This window comes from Ranitomeya variabilis, chromosome 6, assembly GCF_051348905.1.
Source record: "Ranitomeya variabilis isolate aRanVar5 chromosome 6, aRanVar5.hap1, whole genome shotgun sequence".
In the NCBI taxonomy this organism is placed as follows: Eukaryota; Metazoa; Chordata; class Amphibia; order Anura; family Dendrobatidae; genus Ranitomeya; species Ranitomeya variabilis.
The window spans coordinates 445610805-445638226 of NC_135237.1; the positions used below are offsets into that span (position 1 = coordinate 445610805).

The following is a 27422-nucleotide window of genomic DNA, read 5'->3' on the forward strand; positions in this document are numbered from 1 at the left end:
TCTCCGTGTTTTGCACACGGACACACGGTCCGCAAAAAATCAATGACATCTGCAGAGACACATTGATTTTAATGTGTCTATGTGTGTCAGTGTCTCCAGTACGTGAGAAAACTGACACCACACGTACCGGCACCACTGACGTGTGAAACCGGCCTTAGAGATAAGAGACTTCAAGGCTGGACAGTCTGTGGTCTGGGTGTGGTGCACGGAGGATGCACTGGTCTGGCTTCCAGGTCTCATAGCTCTCAATGGGCCAAAAGAGAATGTTCTCCAGCACCAAAGGAACTTAGTTAAAAGTTAGCCTTTAATCATACAGGATTAAAAAAATGGGAGAATGTGCACATATTAAAAAAGAAATCCCATAATACTTACGCGTTTATGGTAAAAAACAACAACAACGGTTTTTCTACCCGAAACGTGTAAGTATTATGGGTTTTCTTTTTTAATATGTGCACATTCTCCAAATTTTTTTTTTTCCCTTTATGATTAAAAGCTAAGTGTTAACTACTTTGGTGCTGGAGAACATACCCTAGTGGACTACTAACAGCACTGCTACATTGCTTGACGGTATCCTCTGAGCTCCGTCACTTAATCCTATGTATGCCGCAGTCATCGTTGATTGTGATATACAATATGGCTATGTTCACACATTGTGTTTTTGCTGCATTTTTTAATGCAAATTTTAAGCTGCATTTTACAGTAACAACAAAAGCTATGAGATTTCAGTAATCTCATGTACACATTTTGTTTTTTTTCTTTTTTTTGACTGAATTGGAAAACTGCTGCCCTCTTTAAACCTGCAGCATGTCACTTCTTTAAGCCTTTAAGCTTTTTTGCAGCGTTTTTTCCCTCAATAGAAAGCAGTGAGTGCAAAAATGCAGCAAAAATGCAGGTATTAGGTTTTGCTGTGGTTTTAGTGGAAAAAACACGGGCGCAGCAGTATGTGAAACCCATTTATTTTTGTGATTTCCCCAAGTTTAAACCATAATGTGTTGGTGTCTTCACATGAGAATGGCTGTTAGGATTTGTCCCGTTTTATTAAATTAGTGATATATGTAAACATGAGCTGACCAAGGTGTGAAATTGAACAATACCTGATCAACTAAAGGGCCAACCAAAGTTGTTCTACAAATTTAATACTCTGCTAATATCTTGGGTAAACTATTCCAGACCAATTCAACTCCCCCCGCTGTTACATTTGGAATTGTATATTTTTTCATGAACTCATGTGAAATATTTTGTTCAGAATAGTCACTATTTTTTCAGACACAAACATCTTTTTACACTAAATGATTTGATCAAATTTCCCTATTTTCCAAAATGGTTTCACATATGTCTTGCATTGGTGACCTTACACATTGCATTGTTCATGCTTCTGTGGTGGAAGCAAAGCTGAACTTTGGGATCCTGATAAACGCAAAAAAACAGAGAAAATATGCTTTTTGTAAGCAGCTTCTTTATTGCCCAGAGAGCAGGTTTTGCCTGCAGAAAAAAATGCAGCAAAAGCGCAATGTGTGAACATAGTCTAAGAGAAACTGAGGGGAGATTGCAGAGCCTATTTACCCCTATTCACTAACCCTATAATTTTCCATCCTTTACATTTTTTTTTACATTTTTCTTAGGCCCCCTTCACATGTCCTGATGTTACCTGTACTGGAAAAACCAATACCAGTGCTATCCATGTCCGTGTATAACATATGTGTGGAAAATGTGTGGCATCCGTGTGCTGCATCAGTGTGACACATATAGGTGCCTGGGAAAAGCAGTAATGTTAGAGCTGTTCCCAGGCACTGAATGGAGCTCTCAATTTGATCAGCATGACCAGGCAATGCTGATAGGAGGTCGAGTCAGCACCCACTGTGTGTGTATATTGTGCATTATATAAATAAATAAAAAAATGGCTTGGGGTCCCCCTTGATTTTTCTAACCAGCTGAGGAAAAGCCAACAGCTGGTGGCTAATGCTAATATTCTGGAAAGGGGCCAATATGCATAAAGGTTCACAAAGTATTAATAGCAGCTCATAGCTGTTTGCTTAGCCTTCACTGGTTAATATAGGGGGGACCCCCAATAATGGCGTCACCCCATTATTTACTAACTAGCAAAGGCTAAGCAGACAGCTGTGGGCTGAAATTAATAGACTGGGATAGGGCCATGGATATTGGCACCCACCGAGATTAAGAAAATCAGCCCTCAGCCACCACAGAAATGGTGCATCCATTAAATATGCCAATTCTGGTGCTTAGCCTCCGCTCTTCCCACTTGCCCTGGTGTGGTGTCAGTGGGGTAATAGTTGTAGGATTGATGTTGGCTTTGCAATGTCAGTTAACATCAAGCTCGGGGGTCTATCAGACACCCACATTACAAACCCCTTAGTCAAATTTATTAAAAACACAAAGTAAAGTCCTTTAATTGAAATAAACATTCCCCAACCCTATTTTAGCCATTAGCTGAATACAGCTCTCATCATTGTCGCCTGGTCTCCGTGCAATCAGTGAAACCAGGCTCCGCAAATGAGACTTGTAGTCAGCATCGCCATCTGTGTATTGCTTTTATAAATAATTAAATAATGAAAAAATGGCTTAAGGTCCCCCATAATTTTCCTAACCAGCTGAGGGGAAGCCGACAGCCGTGGGATGTCGTTAATGTTCTGGGAAAAGGCCAATAGCTGTAAAGATTCCTAGTGTATTAATAACAGCTCACAGCTGTTTGCTTAGCATTTAATGGTTATTACAGGGGGACTCTAAAAAAAATGTTATGGGGTCCCCCTATATTTACTAACCAAGAATGACTAAACAGACAGCTGCCATGGATATTGGCCCCCTCCCAGACAAAGAACATTAGCCCTCAGATGGTGCAGAAATGGCACATTCATTAGATATGCCATTTCTGGTGCTTAGCCTCCACTCTTCCCACTTGACCTGTCGCAGTGGCAAGTGGGATAATAGTTTTTGGGTTGATGTCAGCTGTTTTATGTTCGCTGACATCAAGCCCAGGGGTTAGTAATGGAGAGGTGTACTAACCCCATAATCACATTTAATGAAGACACAAACTGAGTAAAGTCCTTTAAAGAGCAAAATTATACTCACTTTTCCACCGTTAATAATGCTCAGGTCTCACGACAATCCCCAACTCAGCTACATCCAGTTTGTGTGGTGAGCGGTGACATCAGTGATGCCACCACTCACCACGCCAGCCAGAATACAGTGAGCTGAATGTGAGAATGTGGCTGCATGTGACCGGGGGTGACGTAATCAAGGTTACTGGCAATCACAGGCAGCCTTTCCGGTCACAGGCAACAAACACTCTTCCCTTGGGGGAACAGATTGGAGAACACACGGATGAGGTGATAACTGTATTGCATGTTTGGAATTATAAAAGGTCTAGTTGAGTAGGGAAGGGAAAGAGTCAACCGATGAACCTGTATCAGGACAGATATATGGAAGTAGCTGAGGCGGCTTATAGCCACAACTACCAGAATGAGCCAGACCAGTCAAACGAAGTCTCAGCCTTGAGTAAGGAACAGGGATCCGAGAGAGAGAGACAAGCACAGAAATCGAGTTAATCTGAGAGAGAGAGACAATTACAGAAATTGAGACCAGATAAATCGAGACAATTCAAGAGAAAGAGCCCACCAGAAAAATCCAGATGACCCGAGAGAGAGATGACCAGAGGAATTCAGGCAACTAGTTTGTAAATTTTAGTACAGAGATGACCCAGAGAGCCGCGCTTCACTAAACGGAGGCGACCAAAGTAAAGGCATCACTGAAGCGACTAGTCGATAAGAGACTTGCGGCCTAAGGCTATGTGCACACGTTGCGGAATGGGGTGCAGAATTTTCTGCACAAAATCCGCATATCCTGGCAGAATCCGCAGGTGCAGATTTGCCTTGGATCTTATGCGGATTTTGTGTCGTTTTTATGCGGAATCGATGCGGATTTTGCGCAGATTTTCTGCAGTTTTTACCACTGCGGATTTCTATAATGGAAGGGTGCAGAAACGCTGCAGATTCGCACAAAAGAAGTGACATGCACTTCTTTTAAATCCGCAGCGTTTCTGCACGGATTTTTCCGCACCATCTGCACAGATTTTTTTTTTCATATTGATTTACATTGTACTGTAAATCACAGTGAGGATCTGCAGCGTTTCTGCGTGGCAAAATCTGCTGCGGATCGGCACTAAATCCTCATCGTGTGCACATAGCCTAATGGAGTAGTACCGCTGACACCTGTTAGGGCCTGTACTGTGATTGTTAATACTGACATACTGACTAAGGCTACTTTCACACTAGCGTTAACTGCAATACGTCGCAAATGCGTCGTTTTGCCGAAACTACGCATCCAGCAAAAGTTCTTGCTGGATACGTTTTTTCGTCATAGACTAACATTAGCGACGCATTTGCGACGCATTGCCAAACGGTGCGTCTGTTTTGCGACGCTTGGGCGTGTGGTAGCGGACCGTCGGGAGAAAAAAACGTTACATGTAACGTTTTTTGCTCCCGACGGTCCGCTTTTTCCGACCGCGCATGCGCGGCCGGAACTCCGCCCCCACCTCCCCGCACTTCCCCGCACCTCACAATGGGGCAGCGGATGCGTGGGAAAAATGCATCCGATGCCCCCGTTGTGCGGCGGAGACCATGCTAGCGTCGGGAACGTCGGCCCGACGCACGGCGACGGGTTGTTCCCGACGCTAGTGTGAAAGTAGCCTAAGTGACGCCGGTTAAGAGCACGAGACTGACTGTGGTGCACTATATGCCAGGGTATTAGGACAGAGACGCCATTGCTCATCGTTATTGTTTATTGCTTTCTATGACAAGGATTATTGTTATAATTGGTATAGCAACTTCCACCCTCAAAAGGAATATACATTTCCATTGTAAAATCCTTTGCTGCATTTCAACAATGTGTCAAGCCTTCTTAATTCTGTGTCCTAATCATTTAAACTGTTGCATTAAATTAATAAATATTCTTTGGTTAAGTTACCACTGTGTCCTCGTCTTCTGCGCTGTTGAATCCGATCACCTGTTTACAATAGCCTCTTGTAATTATTATTGTAATAATTCTGATTCCAGAGCTGTGACTGGATATGGTTTGAGCCAATTTAAGTCTGACACCTTGAAGATAAATCTTCCATTCTTTACACGGTTTAGAAACTCAGCAGATAGGTAAGTACAGTTCAATTATTTACTGTTCATGGTGGGGTGAAACTGAATCAGACCTTGGCATAATGTTAATATGAACACTGATGTATTCTGAAACAGTTTTGGTTAGGATGCCTTTTTTTTATAGAAGTGAGTGAATGCTCTTATTTGTGTCCTGTGTCTTTTCGCGTTTTAATGTTAGTTTTTGGGGCTTATAAATAAGTTTGTGTTATGACATCCATAACTTTATTATTGAGTTAAAGAAAACCTGTCATCAGGATTTTATGCCCCAAACTAGTTATGCATCTAAAGAACCTTTACTGTAATGCTTAATAAATAATTACCTTGCATGTAGACATTTGTTTTTTTATTTGAGAAAAATCCAGTGTTGAAATTGTATGTTAATGAGCTGCAAGTGCAGTGGGCAAGGCACTGCACTTACAGCTCTCCTGCCTCTCTCACAGTTCCCTACCTGCCGCCTGTCTCTGACTGACAGTTCACTCCTCTTTCAGTGACCTGGTATGCATCATCTGTGCCTTAGATAGGGCATGCTTTGTAAGGGCCTCATAACATCACAAGATCAGCATACCGAATTGCGCATGTGCCACCCCAAGTGATGATGGCACTTGAGAGAGTTCTTAGTAAGTGAAGGTGTAATGCCGGCCTCTCTGCATGCCTTTGCTCCTCGCTCCTGGCAGGGACGCCAAACTTACTCACTGCCCAGGCCACCCTGTGGTGTCCCTTGTTCAAGGTCCACTCCACGCAGCCCGTACCACACTGCTCCCCTGGCGGTGCGCTTATGGCAAGTGCGGGCACACTCCCGGTTTCTTAAACAGACCACACAATCCTATGTGTCCCCAGCCAATAGCTGGGAGGCACTTAGTACTTAAGGCATCTCCACCTGTATGGAGATGCCGGAGCAACAATTGAGTTTTAGCTTGCTAGCTGCAAGCCTGTTGTCAGGTCCCTGAATCTGCATCTGTTCAAGTACCTGTTCCAGTCTGATCTGTATCTGTACTTTAAACCAGAAATCACACATGCGGTACCTGAGCCTGAAAGCGCTCCGTCGATACCTGAATTTGAAACCACTCTGGTGGTACGTGAACCTGAAACTGCACCTGCAGTACCTGAGCCGCTCTGGAGGTACTTGAACAGGTACTTGTGCTTACTACCTTGTCCCGTCTGTAATATCACTATTATCCATTCCACCAGTATCCAGTCCCATCTTGGACTTAGAGACTGTGTTTACTGTTCTTTGCCCGCTTTGATTTCATCCTACATTTTTGTCCCGCTAACAGGAGCATCAAGGCAGATGCCCTCTCTAGGACTTTTCTACCTCCTGACTCAGGGGTACTGGTATGCCGGGATCCTGATTGCCCCTGCTCCTCCCTCCAGACAGGGATGCTAACTTACTCACCATCCAGGCTGCCCTGTCGTGTCCCCTGCTCTGACTCCCGTGTCCCAGTCTCAGGGCGCAACGCACTGCTTTCCTGACGGTGCGCACTCCCAGTGTCTTGACAAGACAGCACGCACAATCCTATGTGTCCCCACCCAATAGCTGGGAGGCTCTTAATACTTAAGGCCCCTCTACCTGTAGGGAGGTGCCTGAGCAACAATTGAGCTTTGGCAGTCTGCAAGCTGCAAGCCTGTTGTCAGGTCCCTAAACCTGCATCTGTTCCAGTACCTGTTCCAGTCTAATCTGTATCTGTACTTTGAACTGTAAACCGCACCTACGGTACCTGAGCCTGAAACCTCTCCTGCAGTACCTGTGCTTACTACCTTGTCCCGTCTATATTAGCACTACTATCCTTTCCACCAGTATCCAGTATTACTTTGGACTCAGAGTCTGTGCCTAGTGTCCTGACCCTTGGGGTCATCTGCTGCGGTATCGGGATCTATTCTGGAGTAGCACCTGGCATCCAGCTGTGGCCCAAGTCTAACCACACCATCAGGGGCTCTAGTGAAAACCTAGGTGGTCACCAGGTTACATCCCTCCAGGCCCTGCCCGGCCTGTGGCACAGTGGGTCCACGATCTACAGTACAGACCAAAAGTTTGGACACACCTTTTCATTTAAAGATTTTTCTGTATTTTTATGACTATGAAAATTGTACCTTTACACTGAAGGCATCAAAACTATGAATTAACACATGTGGAATTATATACTTAACAAAAAAGTGTGTAACAACTGAAATTATGTCTTATATTCTAGGTTCTTCTAAGTAGCCACCTTTTGCTTTGATAACTGTTTTGCACACTCTTGGCATTCTCTTGATGAGCTTCAAGAGGAAGTCACTTGGAATGGTCTTCCAACAATCTTGAAGGAGTTCCCTGAGATGCTTAGCACTTGTTGGCCCTTTTGCCTTCACTCTGCGGTCCAGCTCACCCCAAACCATCTCGATTGGGTTCAGGTCTGGAGACTGTGGAGGCCAGGTCATCTGGCGTAGCACCCCATCACTCTCCTTCTTTGTCAAATAGCCCTTACACAGCCTGGAGGTGTGTTTGGGGTCATTGTCATGTTGAAAAATAAATGATGGTCCAACTAAACGCAAACCGGATGGAATAGCATGCTGCTGCAAGATGCTGTGGTAGCCATGCTGGTTCAGTATGCCTTCAATTTTGAATAAATCCCCAACAGTGTCACCAGCAAAGCACCTCCACACCATCACACCTACTCCTCCATGCTTCACGCTGGGAACCAGGCATGTAGAGTCCATCCGTTCACCTTTTCTGCGTCGCACAAAGACACGGTGGTTGGAACCAAAGATCTCAAATTTGGACTCATCAGACCAAAGCACAGATTTCCACTGGTCTAATGTCCATTCCTTGTGTTCTTTAGCCCAAACAAGTCTCTTCTGCTTGTTGCCTGTCCTTAGCAGTGGTTTCCTAGCAGCTATTTTACCATGAAGGCCTGCTGCACAAAGTCTCCTCTTAACAGTTGTTGTAGAGATGTGTCTGCTGCTAGAACTCTGTGTGGCATTGACCTGGTCTCTAATCTGAGCTGCTGTTAACCTGTGATTTCTGAGGCTGGTGACTCAGATAAACTTATCCTCAGAAGCAGAGGTGATTCTTGGTCTTCCTTTCCTGGGGCGGTCCTCATGTGAGCCAGTTTCTTTGTAGCGCTTGATGGTTTTTGCCACTGCACTTGGGGACACTTTCAAAGTTTGCCCAATTTTTCAGACTGACTTTCTTAAAGTAATGATGGCCACTCGTTTTTCTTTACTTAGCTGCTTTTTCCTTGCTATAATACAAATTCTAACAGACTATCAGCTGTGTATCCACCAGACTTCTGCACAACACAACTGATGGTCCCAACCCCATTTATAAGGCAAGAAATCCCACTTATTAAACCTGACAGGGCACACCTGTGAAGTGAAAACCATTTCCGGTGACTACCTCTTGAAGCTCATCAAGAGAATGTCAAGAGTGTGCAACGTTTCTCCTTATGGAGAGTGACATACCAGCTGGCTTGTCAAGGTAAGGAGTCTTATTCGCCGTGCAATGCTCCTCTGGGAAATTATATATGCATATTGCCTCTTCTGAGAAAAAGAGGACTTAACTCTATAGCGCCACCTGTTGGAAGTAGTGATCCTACAAGTCACAATCAGCCCTTTAATGGGTCGTGCAATATGACTTAGGATAAAAGCCAAATCAGTATCTCAATTCACAGACACGGTGTTTCAGGCTGTTGGCTTCTTTTTCTCAGAAGAGGCAATTAGCATATAAGAGTGTGCAAAGCAGTCATCAAAGCAAATGGTGGCTACTTTGAAGAACCTAGAATATAAGACATAATTTCAGTTGTTTCACACTTTTTTGTTAAGTATATAATTCCACATGTGTTAATTCATAGTTTTGATGCCTTCAGTGTGAATGTACAATTTTCATAGTCATGAAAATACAGAAAAATCTTTAAATGAGAAGGTGTGTCCAAACTTTTGGTCTGTACTGTACTCTACTGTACGGAAGAACTGTAAGTGTACTGCACACCCACTGCATTTGTGACTCATTTGCATACAATTTCAGCGCTGGATTTCTCTAAACTGGAAAAATGGAGTGCTATAAGCAGAGTAAGGATTTTATCAGTATTATAGGTCGTTTACACACACATGCTTAGGGTACTGTCACACAGTGCAATTTTGATCGCTACGACGGTACGATTCGTGACGTTCTAGCGATATCGTTACGATATCGCTGTGTCTGACACGCAGCAGCGATCAGGGACCCTGCTGAGAATCGTACGTCGTAGCAGATCGTTTGGAACTTTCTTTCGTCGCTTGATCACCCGCTGACATCGCTGGATCGTTGTGTGTGACACCGATCCAGCGATGTGTTCGCTTGTAACCAGGGTAAACATCGGGTAACTAAGCGCAGGGCCGCGCTTAGTAACCCGATGTTTACCCTGGTTACCAGCGTAAACGTTAAAAAAACAAACAGTACATACTTACATTCCGGTGTCTGTCCTCCGGCGTCTCAGCTTCTCTGCACTGTGTGAGCGCCTGCCGGCCGGAAAGCGAGCACAGCGGTGACGCGGTGACGTCACCACTCTGCTTTCCGGCTATGGTGCTTACACAGTGCAGAGAAGCTGAGACGCCGGGGACAGACACCGGAATGTGAGTATGTACTGTTTGTTTTTTTAACGTTTACGCTGGTAACCAGGGTAAACATCGGGTTACTAAGCGCGGCCCTGCGCTTAGATACCCGATGTTTACCCTGGTTACCCGGGGACTTCGGCATCGCTCCAGCGCCGTGATTGCAAAGTGTGACCGCAGTCTACGACGCTGGAGCGATAATCATACGACGCTGCGACGTCACGGATCGTGCCGTCGTAGCGACGAAAATTGCACTGTGTGACAGTACCCTTAGTTTGAGATACAAAATCCTAATGACAAGTTCCCTTTAAATCAAGGTCTTAATATCAAGTTTCTTGTATTTCAAGTTGTTGTGTGCTGTAGAGGCGTCTTTATCAACTTCTCAGAGTGAACAATTGATCATATTACATGTAGTTAATTATTTGCATGTAATTAATGAGAATATAAAAAACCAAGTTTAGAAATATCACAACATTGCCACCTGGAAAATCCTGATGTGGACAGAAGAGGATCTTTAAATAAATTTTTTGATTAGGATGATTCCACAATATAACAATGGTCCCTGCCGTAGAATGGAATAATATTAAAATACAATTTTGAGACATATACAAGACAAAAAGTCGATAAGAATTAATCATTTAGGGTATGTGTCCACGTTCAGGATTGCATCAGGATTTGGTCAGGATTTTCCATCAGTATTTGTAAGCCAAAACCAGGAGTGGAACAATTAGAGGAAAAGTATAACAGAAACATATGCACCACTTCTGCATTTATCACCCACTCCTGGTTTTGGCTTACAAATACTGATGTAAAATCCTGACCAAATCCTGATGCAATCCTGAACGTGGACACATACCCTAATCTTCTAGATACAAGCAGTGTACTGTGTTTATGATGTGGATGAAGAGTACACTCATATATTGTATATTCTGCAGTTTTAGCTTACTAAGGAGCTAGCTGTTTCACTCCGCAGGCGGCAGTTTATCACAGCTGGTGCAGCAGCCGGTATCGCTTCTGTGTTTCGGGCTCCAGTTGGCGGGCTGCTCTTTGCCCTAGAAGAAGTGGCATCTTTTTGGGACATTAAGCTGGCCTGGCAGACATTCTTTTGCTGTCTAACGGCAACCTTCACCATAGAGGTTTTCTCGTCTTCATTTGGCGGATTTGTATACAGCGGTTCTTTTGGATTCTTCAAAGCGGAGCAGAGAATCTTATTCTGGGTATGTATCAACTATACACTCAAAGTGAATGAAAGATTATTAGAACTATAAGGTTGTCAAGGCATTATAATTCTAGTGACATTCCTTTTTATATGTTACTTCCTATTCGGTTTTCTATATAGTAAATGAAATCTGTCATCAAGTTTTTGCTCTTTAAGCTGAGAGCAGCAAGATGTAGGGGCAGAGACCCTGATTCCAGTGATATGTCACTGACTGGGCTTTGTGTTGTTCTTTCAATAAAATCAGTGTTTTATCAATGGGATATTACCACTAGAGGACTAGTTGTCTCGTGCCATATAGTCCAACTGCTATGAGTAGACCTCTGTGGCCAGCGATTCAGCGGCTTGCACTAACGTCATGTCGTTAGAACAGCAACTTCTCTTCTGCTCTGCTTTGTAGCCTAGGCGTGACTGCCGATGTTATGCTGATTGACAGCTGGCTCCCCACTGCCTAACTGCTGGGAGGTGGCTGTCAATCAGCATGACGTTGGCAGTGAAACCACATTGACAGAGCAACCCAGAAGAAGAAGAGCTGCTCTGTTGATGTTAAGCAGCTGAATTGCCGGCAGGAGCGGTTAGTGACTGCTCTGGGCCAGAGTTTGGTAGAACAGGCAGGTTGATGCTTCTGTTAGCAACTACCTGCTTGTTAGTTTTTAGGCCAATTTAAAAAAAACCTTTAAATAATATGATAGAAAGTGAATTATTTTGCCTTCATAAAGAATACAGATACTTTTATGCCCCAGCAGCATTTCATCTGTTTTGTGGAAAAAACCTACATAGAAAGGATATCTAGGGTTATAAGGTTGCGGATCTAGATCACTGCAATGTAACATAACACAGCACTATTGTCATCAGATAAACAACTTTTCTTGATTTTTCTGAAGGTGAAAGACCTCCTGGATATGAGTGTTTTGGCCTTTATCCCCAGTATTATCATTGGCGTCCTTGGAGGCTTACTGGGCGCGTTGTTTGTGTATCTGAATGTGAAGATCAATGCGTTACGGATGAAGCTTTTCAACTCAGTTTCTCACAAGTTTGCAAGAAAGCTGAGCAAGCTTCTCGAGACATTGCTTCTGATGGTAAGTAAAATAAGATCCTTCAAAAGAGATTACGTGTGTTATCAAAGGTAAAGTGAACCTGTCAGGTCCCCATCGGTTCTAGCCCAGTATATTATTGCAGGGTCAGGCTCAACAACTTAATGGGGGGATTTCAAATGGTTTTGAGGACTTGACAAATTCTCTTTACAACTAAGAAAAATTCCCACGGTGAGTGTTTGGTGAGCGCTAATAGGTAAATTAGGTTTCCTGTGGGTTTGTTATTGCGTTTCTGAGTACAGATTTTTTTACAGGCATTTTTATCTAATTTCTGTCTCTTTTTGGTATGTCATTTTTAATAAAGCTGCTTATTTTTTAATAATTTCTGGTATTTGGTTTTGCCGAACCACTATTGGTACAATCATAGATGGATTGCCTGCATTTATAGTGCGTATTTTCCAATTCTATGGGGAAAATCTGCACATAAAACTCACTGACCCTGCAAGAAAAATTGATATGTTGCAAATTTCAAACACACCACAGGTCAGTTAATGCAGCGTAAAAAAAAACAAAGCAAAAAAAACAGTGGATATGAGATTTCTATAAATCCCGTCTGTTTTGCTGAGACTGTAATTGTGTTTTTTGTACAGTGAAACTATGCAGCATCAATAACTCACTAATAACTCATCTTGGGAACTTCACCTTAGAAATCCGAAAGTGTCCTACTAGTGAATTACAGTGAATTTACTTATTAGTGAACTGTAAAACTCATGGGTGCTATCACTCAGAACCTTCATGTATCATAGTGTAACTATAAGGCCACATACACACGATCAGTATTTGGTCAGTTTTCTACCTCCGTATTTGTAAACCAAAACCATGAGTGAAACAGTCAAGGAAAAGTATAATAGAAACATGTCACCACTTCTGGATTAATCATCCACTCCTGGTTTTGGCTTATAAATGCTGAGGTAAAAATACTGACCGAATCCTGAGGTAAAATACTGACTAAATACGGAACGTGTGAACGTGGCCTGAACAGCACCTCTGGATGGAGGATCTGGCCAGTCCATGAATTACATGGGTGACTTGTTGGTCTCAGGGTACATACATGTAATACTTTCTTGCCGATTTAGGCCCTTGTGACTCTCAAATGGGGCATCTGCGCTGTGTTACTCCCTATTGAGGGCACCAGATCCAATGCGCTTCTGCTCATGCGACACCTCTCCTCATGGTGGGACAGAAAGAGATGCCTCCGAGGACACACATCAGGAACAGCACAGAGCAGACAAGCCGTATGAGCATGCTTGAGATTTGGATTCCTGCTGCTTGAAGTAACACAGCAAGGAGTCTGTCAGTCCAGCAGGATCATCCAGCGCTGGGCTCGGGATAGGGCTGAGGGTACAGTGAGCACATGCAGAAGAAAAAACCCTAAACAGCTCTTAATTCAGGATTGAAGGTGGTGGTTTCACTTTTTTGAGGACACGATAATATGGAAATTGTATAATTACAGCAATACAGTCATACATTATTGGTGATAATTGCTATTGCTTTTAGTATTTTTTTAAAGGGAATCTGTCAAGATATTTTTTGCTATGTAATCTGAGAGAAGCATGATGCAGGGACAGAGACCCTGATTCCAGCGATTTGTCACTTACTTGGCTGCTTACTGCAGTTCTGATAAAATTACTATCTGAATGCTGAGCTTTGTGAATGCTGAGCTTTGTGTATCCCCGCCCACACCACTGATTGGCAGAATTCTGTGTACACTCTATATAGGCAGAAAAATGATAATCAGTGGTGGGGGCGGAGTTATACAAAGCTCATGAATATGGAGGACTACACAGCACAAGACATCAAGTCCGGTAGTGATAATTTCCTGCTGATGAAACACTGATTTTATTGGAACGATAACAAGCAGCCAAGTAGTGATACGTCGCTGGAATCTGTGTCTCTGCCCCAACATCATGCTGATGAAATACAGAAAACCTGCTGACAGATTCCTTTAATATTAGCTGAAAAAAATAATGTAGCCTCTTATTTGTCACTACGAGACACAATTTATTAAAATAAAAATCTTTGCTGTATAGTTGTAGTGTAGTGCTGTATCGTTGTAGTGTAGTGCTGTATAGTTGTAGTGTAGTGCTGTATCGTTGTAGTGTAGTGCTGTATCGTTGTAGTGTAGTGCTGTATCGCTGTAGTGTAGTACTGTATCGTTGTAGTGCAGTGCTGTATCGTTGTAGCGCAGTGCTGTATCGTTGTAGTGTAGTGCTGTATAGTTGTAGTGTAGTGCTGTATCGTTGTAGCGCAGTGCTGTATCGCTGTAGTGTAGTGCTGTATAGTTGTAGTATAGTGCTGTATCGTTGTAGCGCAGTGCTGTATTGTTGTAGTGTAGTGCTGTATCGTTCTAGCGCAGTGCTGTATCGTTGTAGTGTAGTCCTGTATCGTTGTAGTGTAGTCCTGTATCGTTGTAGTGTAGTCCTGTATCGTTGTAGTGCAGTGCTGTATCGTTGTAGTGTAGTGCTGTATCATTGTAGTGTAGTCCTGTATCGTTGTAGTGCAGTGCTGTATCGTTGTAGTGTAGTGCTGTATCATTGTAGTGTAGTGCTGTATAGTTGTAGTGTAGTGCTGTATTGTTGTAGTGTAGTCCTGTATCGTTGTAGTGTAGTGCTGTATTGTTGTAGTGCAGTCCTGTATCGTTGTAGTGTAGTGCTGTATCGTTGTAGTGTAGGGCTGTATCGTTGTAGTGTAGTGCTGTATCGTTGTAGTGCAGTGCTGTATCGTTGTAGTGCAGTGCTGTATCGTTGTAGTGCAGTGCTGTATCATTGTAGTGTAGGGCTGTATCGTTGTAGTGCAGTGCTGTATCGTTGTAGTGTAGTGCTGTATCGTTGTAGTGTAGTGCTGTATTGTTGTAGTGCAGTGCTGTATCATTGTAGTGTAGGGCTGTATCGTTGTAGTGCAGTGCTGTATCGTTGTAGTGTAGTGCTGTATCGTTGTAGTGTAGTGCTGTATCGTTGTAGTGTAGTGCTGTATCGTTGTAGTGTAGTCCTGTATCGTTGTAGTGTAGTCCTGTATCGTTGTAGTGCAGTCCTGTATCGTTGTAGTGTAGTGCTGTATCGTTGTAGTGTAGTGCTGTATCGTTGTAGTGTAGTGCTGTATCGTTGTAGTGTAGTGCTGTATCGTTGTAGTGCAGGGCTGTATTGTTGTAGTGCAGTGCTGCATCATTGTAGTGTAGTGCTGTATCGTTGTAGTGCAGTGCTGTATCGTTGTAGTGCAGTGCTGTATCGTTGTAGTGCAGTGCTGTATCGTTGTAGTGTAGTGCTGTATCGTTGTAGTGCAGTGCTGTATCGTTGTAGTGCAGTGCTGTATCGTTGTAGTGCAGTGCTGTATCGTTGTAGTGTAGTCCTGTATCGTTGTAGTGTAGTGCTGTATCGTTGTAGTGCAGTGCTGTATCGTTGTAGTGCAGTGCTGTATCGTTGTAGTGTAGTGCTGTATCGTTGTAGTGCAGTGCTGTATCGTTGTAGTGCAGTGCTGTATCGTTGTAGTGTAGTGCTGTATCGTTGTAGTGCAGTGCTGTATCGTTGTAGTGCAGTGCTGTATCGTTGTAGTGCAGTGCTGTATCGTTGTAGTGCAGTGCTGTATCGTTGTAGTGTAGTGCTGTATCGTTGTAGTGCAGTGCTGTATCGTTGTAGTGCAGTGCTGTATCGTTGTAGTGCAGTGCTGTATCGTTGTAGTGCAGTGCTGTATCGTTGTAGTGTAGTGCTGTATCGTTGTAGTGCAGTGCTGTATCGTTGTAGTGTAGTGCTGTATCGTTGTAGTGTAGTGCACGTTATACTATACAATGGGTTTTAATCCTTCTATCTATCATTCTAGGCAGTAACACTGACTATAACGGTCTATGTGCCATATTTCTTCCCATGCACGTCAGACCCTACCAAGTCTCATCTCACAAACTCATCTCATGGGTAAGTATGTATATTAATTATATATTAATTGCCTATAAATATTTTATCAATACAGTACACGAAAAAAGAAATCCGTAAGGGAACAGTTCAGATGACTAGACTTCAAAATGCATTTGGACTGGTCAGTTTGAGCCACAGATTGGGTAAACTGTTGGTGAATAATTAACCATTTTTTTTCACTACACTCAACTCTGAAAGGCATTTATTTTGTCTTATAATAATTAAAATATTATAACATATTTTCTTTTAGCTTTATTAAATGAAAAAGTAAAGTGAAAAAGAAGATATGTAATATTCCTGTAATCGACACATTTACAATAGCACCAAAATAAACCTGTCGCTGTCATCTTATTCTAAGCAGTGTTTGTAAATGTGCAATACCAAATCTGACCACTCGAGGGCACCATTTGATAGCTTTTGACACTGTTGTGCACATTTGTTAACATTCAGGATTTTAGAGGAATACATTTACAGAAATTAGTGTTTGAGTATAAGATTTGTGATTAAACATTTTTAACAAATCCTGAAAAACATCATTACTGGTCACTGTAGGAAGAGATTTATTGTGCATATTTCCTAATTTTCTTAAAATAATTGATTTTAAGTTTCCCATTGCACTATTTTCAGTGCTAGTAGATGCATTTTCTGTAATTAAAACTGATAACAATAACCCCTGAGGCTATGTGCACAGATATTCTTGGCCACTGCGGATTTTTCCGCAGCAGATTTGATAAATCTGCAGGGCAAAAACGCTGCGTTTTTGCTGCAGATTTATTGCGGATTTACCGCGTTTTTTATGCGGTTTTCACTGCGGTTTTACAACTGCGGTTTTCCATAGGGGCAGCTGTAAAACCGCTGCGGAATCCGCAGAAAGAAGTGACATGCTGCGGAATGTAAACTGCTGCGTTTCCGCACGTTTTTTTCCGCAACATGTGCACAGCGTTTTTGGTTTCCCATAGGTTTACATTGAACTGTAAACGCATGGGAAACTGCTGCGGACCCGCAGCTGCAGAAACGCTGTTGATCCGCAGCAAAATCCGCATCGTGTGCACATACCCTAAGGGATCTGGCTATTTGGGTCCTTTGGGAAATAATGTTTTTTTTATTGGTGTATGCTGAAAGCCATATGATGTAGAAGTATTGGGGCTTATTTTTTGCTGAACAAGTTGTATTTTTTAAGTCCTCATTTTTGAGTACAAACAACTTATATATAACATTGAATTAATTAACTCTTTCTTGGGAGATATGTAAAAAGCCATATACTATTTGTTTTTACACTTAAAATTCACCAGTGTTCACTGTGCGCCTACAAAATCCATGCTCAGCGCTCATTTAGAAGTTAGATTTTCATGCACAAGTGCTGTCCATGTTTTCCATGAGGCCCATTTAAAATTGAGGAGACATGCCTGAATTTGATCCAAGGGCTGGATCAAAATCGATAATATAAGTCAATGGGTCTGTGAAAAAATTGAACCGCAACTCTGGTGACATCCGAGTGTGGTCTGATTTTCATGGACAGTCAGAAAGGAAAAGAAGGAAAAACTATTTCTTATGTCTCCATGTACAAGTACAATGGAAGACACTTGTACCACACTCTGATCAAACTCCGATGAAAATAACCAGTCAGTGTTATCGTACATGAGAAAAACTGATGTTTGAATGAGGTCATTGATGACAGGCGTATTATTCAGTAGGAACAGGGACATGAGCCTGAACATATGATATATAACATATAATATATATTGTGTGTGTGTGTATATATATATATATATATATATATATATATATATATATATGTATATATATATATATATATATATATATATATATATATATATATATATTATGTAATATAACATATAATATGTTCATATGAGCCTGAACATAACATTGACTCTTGTTGTAGGTTGTATTGATGTTTGTTGATTTGTTGAATGGCTGTTGATTACCTATTGTATCAGTCCCTGCGGCTTATTGATCTACTATCCTTGAGGGAAAAGGAACAGGTTAATTGAACAAGCAGTGTTTGTTAATCTAGTGAATACCTGCTGACTACCTATTGTATCAGTCCCTGCAACTTGTTCTGCAAACATATAAGGACAAAATATGTAGGTTAATTGAACACTTTAACAAAGAGGAATTATTTCCTCCCACCTTCCCCCAAACCTGTGGATAATAACCCTGAAGGACAGCTGTGGGTATAAAAAGGGCCTCTCCTTCTACAGAGAGGCTCTACAGGATAGCAGCCATTGAACCATGGCAGCAACTGGAGAAATACAGATCTGCTCCATTGACCATCACTGAACCCTCAAAGACTTTTGCAGAACCCAAGTTGGGACAATCAGGTCACCTGGCCATGTACCTCACTCTACTCTGTCAGCTTCCTAAGCTTGCTGCTACCAGCTCTTTGTCGGTGTCCACCAAAGACAGACTGCCACTGGTTGAGGTAGTTGGCCCTGGGAGTCGTAAATGTTCTCATTCCCGGCGAGCCAGCAAAAGAGTGAGACTGTCATTTGCACCATCTTATGTAATTGCTGGGACTGTACTATAATGTTGTAGACTGTTTGTGATCCAATAAATAATTGCCATAGTGTGTTGCCCTTACCCTGTGTTTGTCCATGCGGTCTTTCTAAAGACAGCCAGGCCAACGGACTAGAGCACCCACTGACCCTCGTGTCTCCACACTTGGTGACAGCAGTAGGATACTACTCTGCCCAGCTGATCCAGGGGAGGTGCAGGGGACTGGTGTTTGTAACCACCATCAAAGGGCTCCACAACCAGGGAGGCAGATAGACCGTCCCAGCAGACCATAGGTGAGGCATACATTGCAGGTTTTGGATGCCACCATGTCCAACTCCACCAGCTCAGCCTTGAGAAGAGGACATAGAGTGGATATACAGCCTCAAAAAGAAACTGCAACTACAGGAGTTGTGTCAGCTTTGACGGATCGAATACTGGGCCACCGACACACGGTTGGATTTGATCCAGGAATTGTTCCGTTGGGATTCCCAGAACGTTGATGTCGCTGAGAACTCTACTGAGGTTGACCCAGAAGAATTAAACTGCTTGCCAGACCAAGGATCCAGTGGCAGTATGGAATCAACAACCCAGTCCAAAGCAGTCCGAATCCAGAAGTTGTTGGCCACATTGGGTAGTTTCCAATTTTACCATTTTGGGCAACATATTACTTTTTGATCACTTTTTTGGGGAAGAGAGAGGGGAAGGGGCAAAGGATCAACACAACTAGAAACTTTTTTTCAATTGTTTTATATTTATCTGCAATGTTCAGCATGCACCATAATTGCAACATCTTTCTGCGTGTCTGCACGCTTGCGGAGATAGACAATTTGTATTTTTTAATAGTTACCTTCTTTTAAGCAGGTCTATTAAAATCTTCTGGGAGTCATGACTTCTTTTTCACTTAGGTAATCACTGCACTACTACTATAGTGCAGTGTATTATACCAACCTGTCAGAATTCTACTGACAGTCAGCATGTTAGATTTTGCCTTTAGCGAAGCCTAAAAGGTTGATATAATTAGCAGAACGAGAGACCATTGTTAGGCCACTCGGTGTTATAATAATGTTTAGGCACCCTACGATCATGCTGCGGGGTGCCAGTAGGTGACAAATTATTTAGATGATGTGATCATTATTGGGTGTGGCATCTTAGGAGGTAACTGAGTCACTCTGGACTTTCTACAGTGCTCACTCACCGCTGCTGTTTTTCCTATAGAAAGACTTATGGGATGATGCATATTAAAAAGCTACAACTAGAACATGTTGCATCTGGAAAATAAATATGGCAACAGGAACACACACATTATTTTGCTTTAATTATTGTATTGTTAACATTGTTACTTATGACTGTTGTGTTGGAAACTGTTAAACTGTAAAGCGCTGCAGAATATATTGGCACTATATAATTAAAGATTATTATTATTATTATTATTATTATTATTAAAAGAATGCTACAAAAATTTCTGCACTGTTTCAATTTTCCAATTGAGTCACAGTCAATATCTGACAATATTATTTTTGTCTAAAACCCCCTGCAAAATCTAGCATTTTTGCAGAAATTTTTTTTTACAGAAAAATTGCAACATGTGAAAACCAAGTTTAAATATATTCATTTATTACCATTTAAAAAAATATTTTTATGATGATTTTTTTTTGCACCATTATTTTTTTAAAATGTTAATATCATAATACAAGTATCTTACCAATGCTTTTTTACTCTCTCATTTGGAGACCTTTGCTTTTTATCTTATTTTTGCCTATATTATATATCTCCATTGATAGCAGTGAATCCTGTGGCTCAATGTTAGGGTATGTTCACATCTTTGCGTTTTGGTGCATTATTTTAATGCAAATTTTAACTGCATTCTATGGTACCAGTTATATCTATGAGATTTCAGAAATCTCATGCACACAGCTTGGTTATTTGTCCTCAGTATTTTGTGCAAAATCTTGGGTTTTGCAGAAAGGAGCATGTCACTTCTTTCAGCGTTTTTTCAGCCTTTTTCCCCAATTGAAAGCAATGGGTGGTGAAAAAAAGCATAAAGAACGCTGAAAAAACGCAAGTATCAGGATGTGCTGCATTTTGTTGCTAAACTTTATCAGCATGCACAAGAGACAAATGTAGCACGACAATAATATAGCAAAAAAACGCACCAAAAACGCACCAAAAACTAAGCAAAACCTGCTTATTTGCTGCAAGTTTCTTACTGCCAAGAGAGCACCAAAAATGCAACGTGTGAACATAGCCTTACAGTATCTACCTCCTATAAATGAGGTTGTGGATTTGATGCCTGGCAGGAATGAGAAAGATTCTATTAAATAAACAGAGACATTCAAAGGGGGTTGGAGGGGAAGAGGGGGGTGGAAGCGTAACTTCAGTGGAAAGGAGCTGCTGCTTCTGAGTGCTCCTCAAATCTGTGAATGTTCCTCTAGATATGGGTTGGTTGGGAGATATGCTTAGAGAATCTATTTCAGAATGGCTGTATAATATACTTTGAACTGAATCTCTGCCCACCATGCTACAAAGTGTCACTTCTTTCTGCTCTGCTGTTATTTACAGCGCTGGCAAAAATTAAGAGACCACTGCAAAATGTTCAGTTTGTCTGATTTTTCTCTTCATAGGTATATTTTAGAGTAAAGTGTAAATTGTTCTTTTATTCTGTAAACTTCTGACAACGTCTCCGAAGTTCCAAGTAATAAATTTTGTATTTTTTTTCTAAAAAGGGGAAATGGTCAAAATTACAAAAAAAAACCCAGTGCTTTCAGACCTCAAATAATGCAAAGAAAACAAGTTCATAATCATTTAGAAACAACAATACTAATATTTTAACTCAGAAATCAATATTTTGTGGAATAGCCATGATTTTTAATCACAGCTTTCATGCGTCTTGGCATGCTTTCCACCAGTCTTTCACACTGCTTCTGGTGCAAAAATGTAAGCAGTTCTTCTTTGTTTGATGGCTTGTGACTATCCATCATCCTCCTTATTACATTCCAGAGGATTTCAATGGGGTTCAGGTCTGGAGATTGGGCTGCCTATGACAGGGTTTTCATGTGGTGGTCTCTTTAATTTTTGTCCAGAGCTGTATATATGCAAGTGAGCTCTGCCATCTACTGACCAAAGATTGTAGGACAAGAGATAGTGTAAAGAATTGCATCTGCAGGAACTTTATAATGAAGCGCATGTTTCCTGAGGGGAAGAGATTGGAGGAGACATCCAGTCAGGTGATAACTGAGTTGTGTCGCAGTTAGTAATTATAAAAGGCCCAGGAGGGCAGCGAAGGGGTGGAGTCGGTGCCTGAACCTGTAGCAGGACATACGTGTGGTGCAGTGAAGTTGGCTTATAGCCGCCATAACGAGTGACTGGATACAAGTGAAGAATGGCGTGACAAGAACGAGTGGAGAGCCAAATGACTAGACCTGACATTGTCTGTTTGTCAGGTGATCCCATTGGTCCCGTTTTTTGAAATTCTGCATATTTAAGACAGCAACTTAGCTCTGACTCTGTATTTGTGTGGTATTTCCTGATGAAAAGGTCACTTAGACTTTGAAATGCATTGAATAAACCACTTCTCTTTATGTGAAATACGTCTGGACATACGATTATTCAGCAGCACAGATTAAATCCACATTAACCCCTTCATTTATCTACGTAAGTGAACGGGGGAAAGTTGCAGATTTTATGATGGATTAAAGTCACACCTTTGTCCCTATATATGTTTTTCCTAATATGTGTAGTGTGAATTAGCTGGTTAGATACTGAAAATGAAAATTCAATATTCTGTGTCTTCTCTTTAAGTAGTACTCATGAAGTGTGGGATGCCTCAGAATACAATTGTCCTGAAGGGTCCATGGTTCCTGGATCAGATGAGTTTCTAAATTCAAATCATACAATTAATCAAGGTAATTAAATTTTTGCAGAAAATATTATGTTGAGAGGAAGTATCATCCCTTAATATAACGCTTAGAAAATTAGATCCCTAAAGTGATCCTTACATTTCTGTCTGAACCTGCTCACACAAGTTCTGCTTCTATTGTTAGCCCATGCCACTCTTACAATGTGTACAGTGCTGAGTGACACAAGTTTGTTCCAGGCAAGAGCATTTGCATAGCTGGAATTTGCCTGGCCACCTTGCCAGGGTGTCAGTATGTATTTGCAGAGTAGCTAGTTAACAGTTTTAATTACGGTAGCTCTTCCCTTTGAGCTCTGGGCAAAGCCATGCCCTATTTAAACTTCCACAATTTGCTCAGAGTTGCCAGTCATCCATGTATTCTGACCCTGGTAAGTTGTCTGGTATCACTCTACTGCCTGACTTTGATTTTTCTGCCCCTTGCGGACTTTGGACCAACGTAGCCCTTTGTTTGCTTACCAACTCTGACTCTGACTTTATCCATCTGGTTTTAAGATAGCAAGGCAATCCTTCTTTGTCAGCTCACTCCACACTTTGGCTTCTACTCTATAGATTGAACTCTCATAAGTGTAATGTGGTGCAGGGCAGTAGACATGAGCGAATTACTAGTCTTCCACGCCTCACCACTGTACATGAAAATAGGGGTCCTGGCTAGGTGTGTGTGCCGCATGTTGCCGTTGTATATGGCAGGCCAGGACCAGATGTTACAAAATTGAGTGAGGGAGACCAAAGTCCAACAAAAAACTTCTTTTTACCAAACAGTAAGTTGTTAAATAATACAAAGTGAAGTTACTTGCGGGGGCTTGGCTCTTCTCTGCTCTCTTGTTCTCTCTTTAAAATGTGCACTGACCATGTGCTCTCTTGCTGGCTTGCTGTGAACTGAGAAGAACAGTGTGCAATGACAAGATTCTACTGAGAATTTAGGATTAAAATACATTTTAGTTTCGGCTGGGACAAAGTATTTTGATGCCCTAGGCAGATGAAACCAATGGCGACCACCCCCCACTCCAAAGGAATGGCTCAGATACTAAGGTAACAGGACCCCTAATGCACATCCCCATTTCACCTCCGATGGGTTAGGTAGCAAACTCTGATGACCACATCCACTAGAATTGTTACCTTTTTCACACAAAAAATGCTATCAAAAGTAAAAAAGTGGTGTACTTTAGGGATGTGGCTTAACAAGAAGTGCAATTTCAAGATTGGATATAGAATCAATCATTTTTTCTGCCCATTTACAAAATACAGGGGAAAAATGGCAATATTCATCCTTGACATCCTATATTTTAAATGTAGAACCCAAGGATAGTTATGGAAGCTAATAAAGCGTAACTATAATCAAGGTTGTTTGGTTTCAATGAAGGTGTCTAATAAACAGACCCCCATTAGAAATTAAGGGATACGTCTGATCGTTACGGTGTCTGTCATGCGACAAATACAGCTTGCACAAAACTGATTGTGTTTGGCTGATGTATTCCAGTTCTGGTGACATATTCATGTAGTGATGATTTTTACGGTGCTGTATTCATGTAGTGATGATGATTCTGGTGATATATTTAATCACCAGAACCATCATCAGTACATGAATACAAAGCAAAAATCATCATCAGTATAGCATTGAAGCACCAGAGCCATCAATAGTACATGAATATGGCACCAGAAACATCATCAGTAAATAAATACAACCACCCGCAGTACATAAATGTCACGAGAACCACCATCAGTACATGAATACGTCACCAGAACCACCATTATTACATGAATGCATCACTAGAGCCACCATCAATACATGAATACATCAACAAACCCACCATCAGTACCTGACTACATCACCAGAACATCAGTAAATTAATACGTTACCAAGACCTTTATCAGAACATGAATATGTCACATGAATACATAACCAGAACCAAGAGTACTTGAATACAAGAGCAAGTCAATTGAACGATCAAGTCAGCCCCATAAACAATTGCATCGCATGAATCTACAACCCTACAACTCCCAGTATGTCCTTAAAAATGCTAAGGAGATACTGGGAGTTCTTATTAGCAGCCATCATCAGACTATGTACCATACAAGAACCACAATATTGATGAGAATTAGTCAGTATCACAAATGAACATTTACATCCAGGTACCTTATAGATTACATCTTACAGTCATCTTTTTCTTCTCATCTCCATCTTGTATTGTTGCCATGATGACTTTTCAGATCCACAGCTGTTCTCTGCAGACCTCCCTCTTCTCTTGTCTTTTACAGCACACCCCGACACAGTGCCCTTAAAAATACGAGTGTTATTAAAATGCCCTCTGCATAAAAATATCAATTCATATTATGACCCTAAGTAAGCCTCCTATGGTATATGGCCTCTACACTGTCTACCATTAGCAGCTATATGTCCCCTCTCTAATTTTCCATTACACTTTCTATATCTCAACACTGTCCCCCCCACCATGCCAACCCCTCCCCATATTGTGCCTCCATTTCACACTGTCACCTCTCCATATCCATTCTGTGCCCCTTTTCACATTATGCTCTCATATTGCCCACTATGCTGCCCTCTTCAAACTGTAACCACTCCTCACACTGTCCCCCTACACAGCAGCCCATATGGTATGATATCCACAACAATCCCTCAATATATAGTATAGTCACCACCACAGACCCCCATATATAGTATGATGTCTACCACAAACCACTATAAAAAGTGTGATGTCCAAAACAGCCCCCTGTATACTACGATGATCCCCACAACACCCCATACAGTATTACGGTGCACAAACAACACCCTAAGCAGTATGATATTTATCGCCTGCCCCTATCCAGTATGGTCACCACAGCCCCCGAGTATAATGACCTCTACAACTCCATATACAGTATGGTCACCACAGCTCCTCGTATACTTTGCTGTCCTCCCTTCACAGCACCTCATTTCATGGCTCAAACACACATCCTTTCATTTTATTGCCCCCCCCCCCCCGAGTCCCTCATTTCATGCCCCCTGCACTACTTCTCATCTCATACCCCCTGCACAGATCCTCATTTTATGCTCCCTGCACAGCTTCTCATTTTATTCCCCCTCTACACAGCCCCTCAGTTTATTCCTCCATCTGCACAGCCTCTCAGTTTATCACACCACATCTGCACAGCCCCACATTTTATCCTCGCTCTTCACAGCCCTTCAAGTTATTCCCACATCTACACAGCCCCCAGTTTATTCTCCCCATCTTCAAAACCCCTCTGTTTATTCCTCCCATCTGCACAGCCCCTCAGTTTACTTCCCCCTCTGCACAGCCCCTCAGATTATTCTCCCACTGCACAGCCCCTTATTTTATTCCCTCATCTGCACAGCTCCTCAGTTTATTCTCCTCCATCTGCACAACACGTCAGTTTATTGCCCCATATTCACAGCCCCTCAGTTTATCCTCCCATCTGTACAGCCCTTCAGATTATTCCCCCATCTGCACAGCCCCTCAGTTTATTCTCCTCCATCTGCACAACTTGTCAGTTTATTCCCCCATCTTCACAGACCCTCAGTTTATTTCCCCATCTGCGCAGCCCCTCATTTTATTCCCCTTCCTCTGCACCGCGCCTCAGCTTATTCCCCTCCACATAACTCCTCAGTTTATTCCTTCCTCTACACAGCCCTTCAGTTTATTAACCCCATCTGCATAGCCCCTAATTTTATTCCTCCCATCAGCACAACCCCATCCCCATTTTAATTCCACTGATCTACACAACCCCTCATTTTATTCCCACCATCAGCACAGCCCCTCCCCTCATTTTAATTCCCCACCAGCTGCACAGCTCCTCATTTTCTGTTATGCTGTAATGTCTATTGTCTGTACAAGTCCCCTCTATAAGTTGTAAAGCGCTGCGGAATATGTTGGCGCTATATAAATAAAAATTATTATTATTATTATTATTATTATTATTTTCTTTCCCCCATTTGTGGAGATGACAGCTCCTCGGCTCCCGTCCCGGGGCGGCGCACACAGCAATTGTAATCACATCTGACAGATGCAAATACAATTGAGAGCAGGTTGGGAGGAACAGCTTGGGTGCAAGACAGAGAGAGGGATGAGTGGTGTCAGTGACTGACACCGCTCACCTCCGTGCCTGTGTCCTGGCCATCAGGGTGCTGAATGTCTATAGCCACAGGAACATTTCCGACAACCACAGACATTCAGCATTTTTTTTATAGTGTGCCCCCATCAGATGGGCAGGAGGTGGTGCCCTAGGCAGGTGCCTTCCCTGCCTACCCCTTGTCCTGGCCTTGGTTGAGCGTAGATGACATACATTGCTACCTATTCAATTTCTGTCCCTTACTATTTTTCACATGAATGCATTTCATGCCAATTTTTCTGCTCTTTTCTTGTTTTACAGCTGCTGCTCTTCTGGTTAAAAATGGGAAACAAGGGATCATGATTCTCTTTGAGCGTGGAAGTCATGAAAAGTTTGGATTTCCTGCACTGTTTATCTCTCTCGTGATCTACTTTACTATTTCCTGCTGGACAGCTGGAACTGCTGCCTCAACTGGGCTTGTTGTACCCATGCTGTAAGCTATAATGCTATTAACCTTTTAGAGTTGTATTTGTCAGTGTTATAGGGAATCTGAGGGCTAAGACACAGATTTCAGTGATGTATCACTTATTAAGCTGGGTGCTGTTGTTTCTATACAATGGGTCTTTTATCAGAAGGTGATTTTCACTGCCTGACAATCTCCCTCATGCATCCTAGTCCAGCTAGGCCCACACCACTGATTAGCAGCTTGCTGTCAATAAACAATGTACTCAGAAAGCTGTGGTGTGGGTGGGGTTAGCATTCTAGCTCTGCTACATGCTACATCTAAGAACTCTGATTGTATCACAACTGCTGCACCCAGTAAACTACGGTAAGGGATATATCGTTGGAATCAGGGTCTCTTTCCCTACATTATGCTGCTCCCAGATGAGGTAGCAAAAATCTGGTGCAGATTCCCTTTAGTAACCAAGTAAACCAGTGATACACATAGGCAGCACATCTGAGTATTAAGTAGATTACTGAAAACGA

The 27422-nt window shown here is 42.1% G+C and overlaps 1 protein-coding gene across 3 annotated transcripts in view; it reads left to right on the forward strand.

The window, feature by feature from the left end:
- LOC143782706 (chloride channel protein D-like) overlaps window positions 1-27422 on the forward strand; it is a 337940-nt gene that overhangs the window by 66521 nt on the left and 243997 nt on the right. For 2 of the 3 annotated variants that reach the window (XM_077270471.1, XM_077270473.1), the window contains 6 exons: window positions 5070-5162; window positions 10699-10942; window positions 11826-12020; window positions 15849-15940; window positions 22259-22362; window positions 26757-26928. In XM_077270471.1, the coding sequence (XP_077126586.1) occupies window positions 5070-5162; window positions 10699-10942; window positions 11826-12020; window positions 15849-15940; window positions 22259-22362; window positions 26757-26928 (900 nt within the window). The remainder of the gene's footprint in view (window positions 1-5069; window positions 5163-10698; window positions 10943-11825; window positions 12021-15848; window positions 15941-22258; window positions 22363-26756; window positions 26929-27422) is intronic. The other variant, XM_077270472.1, reaches the window with a different exon arrangement.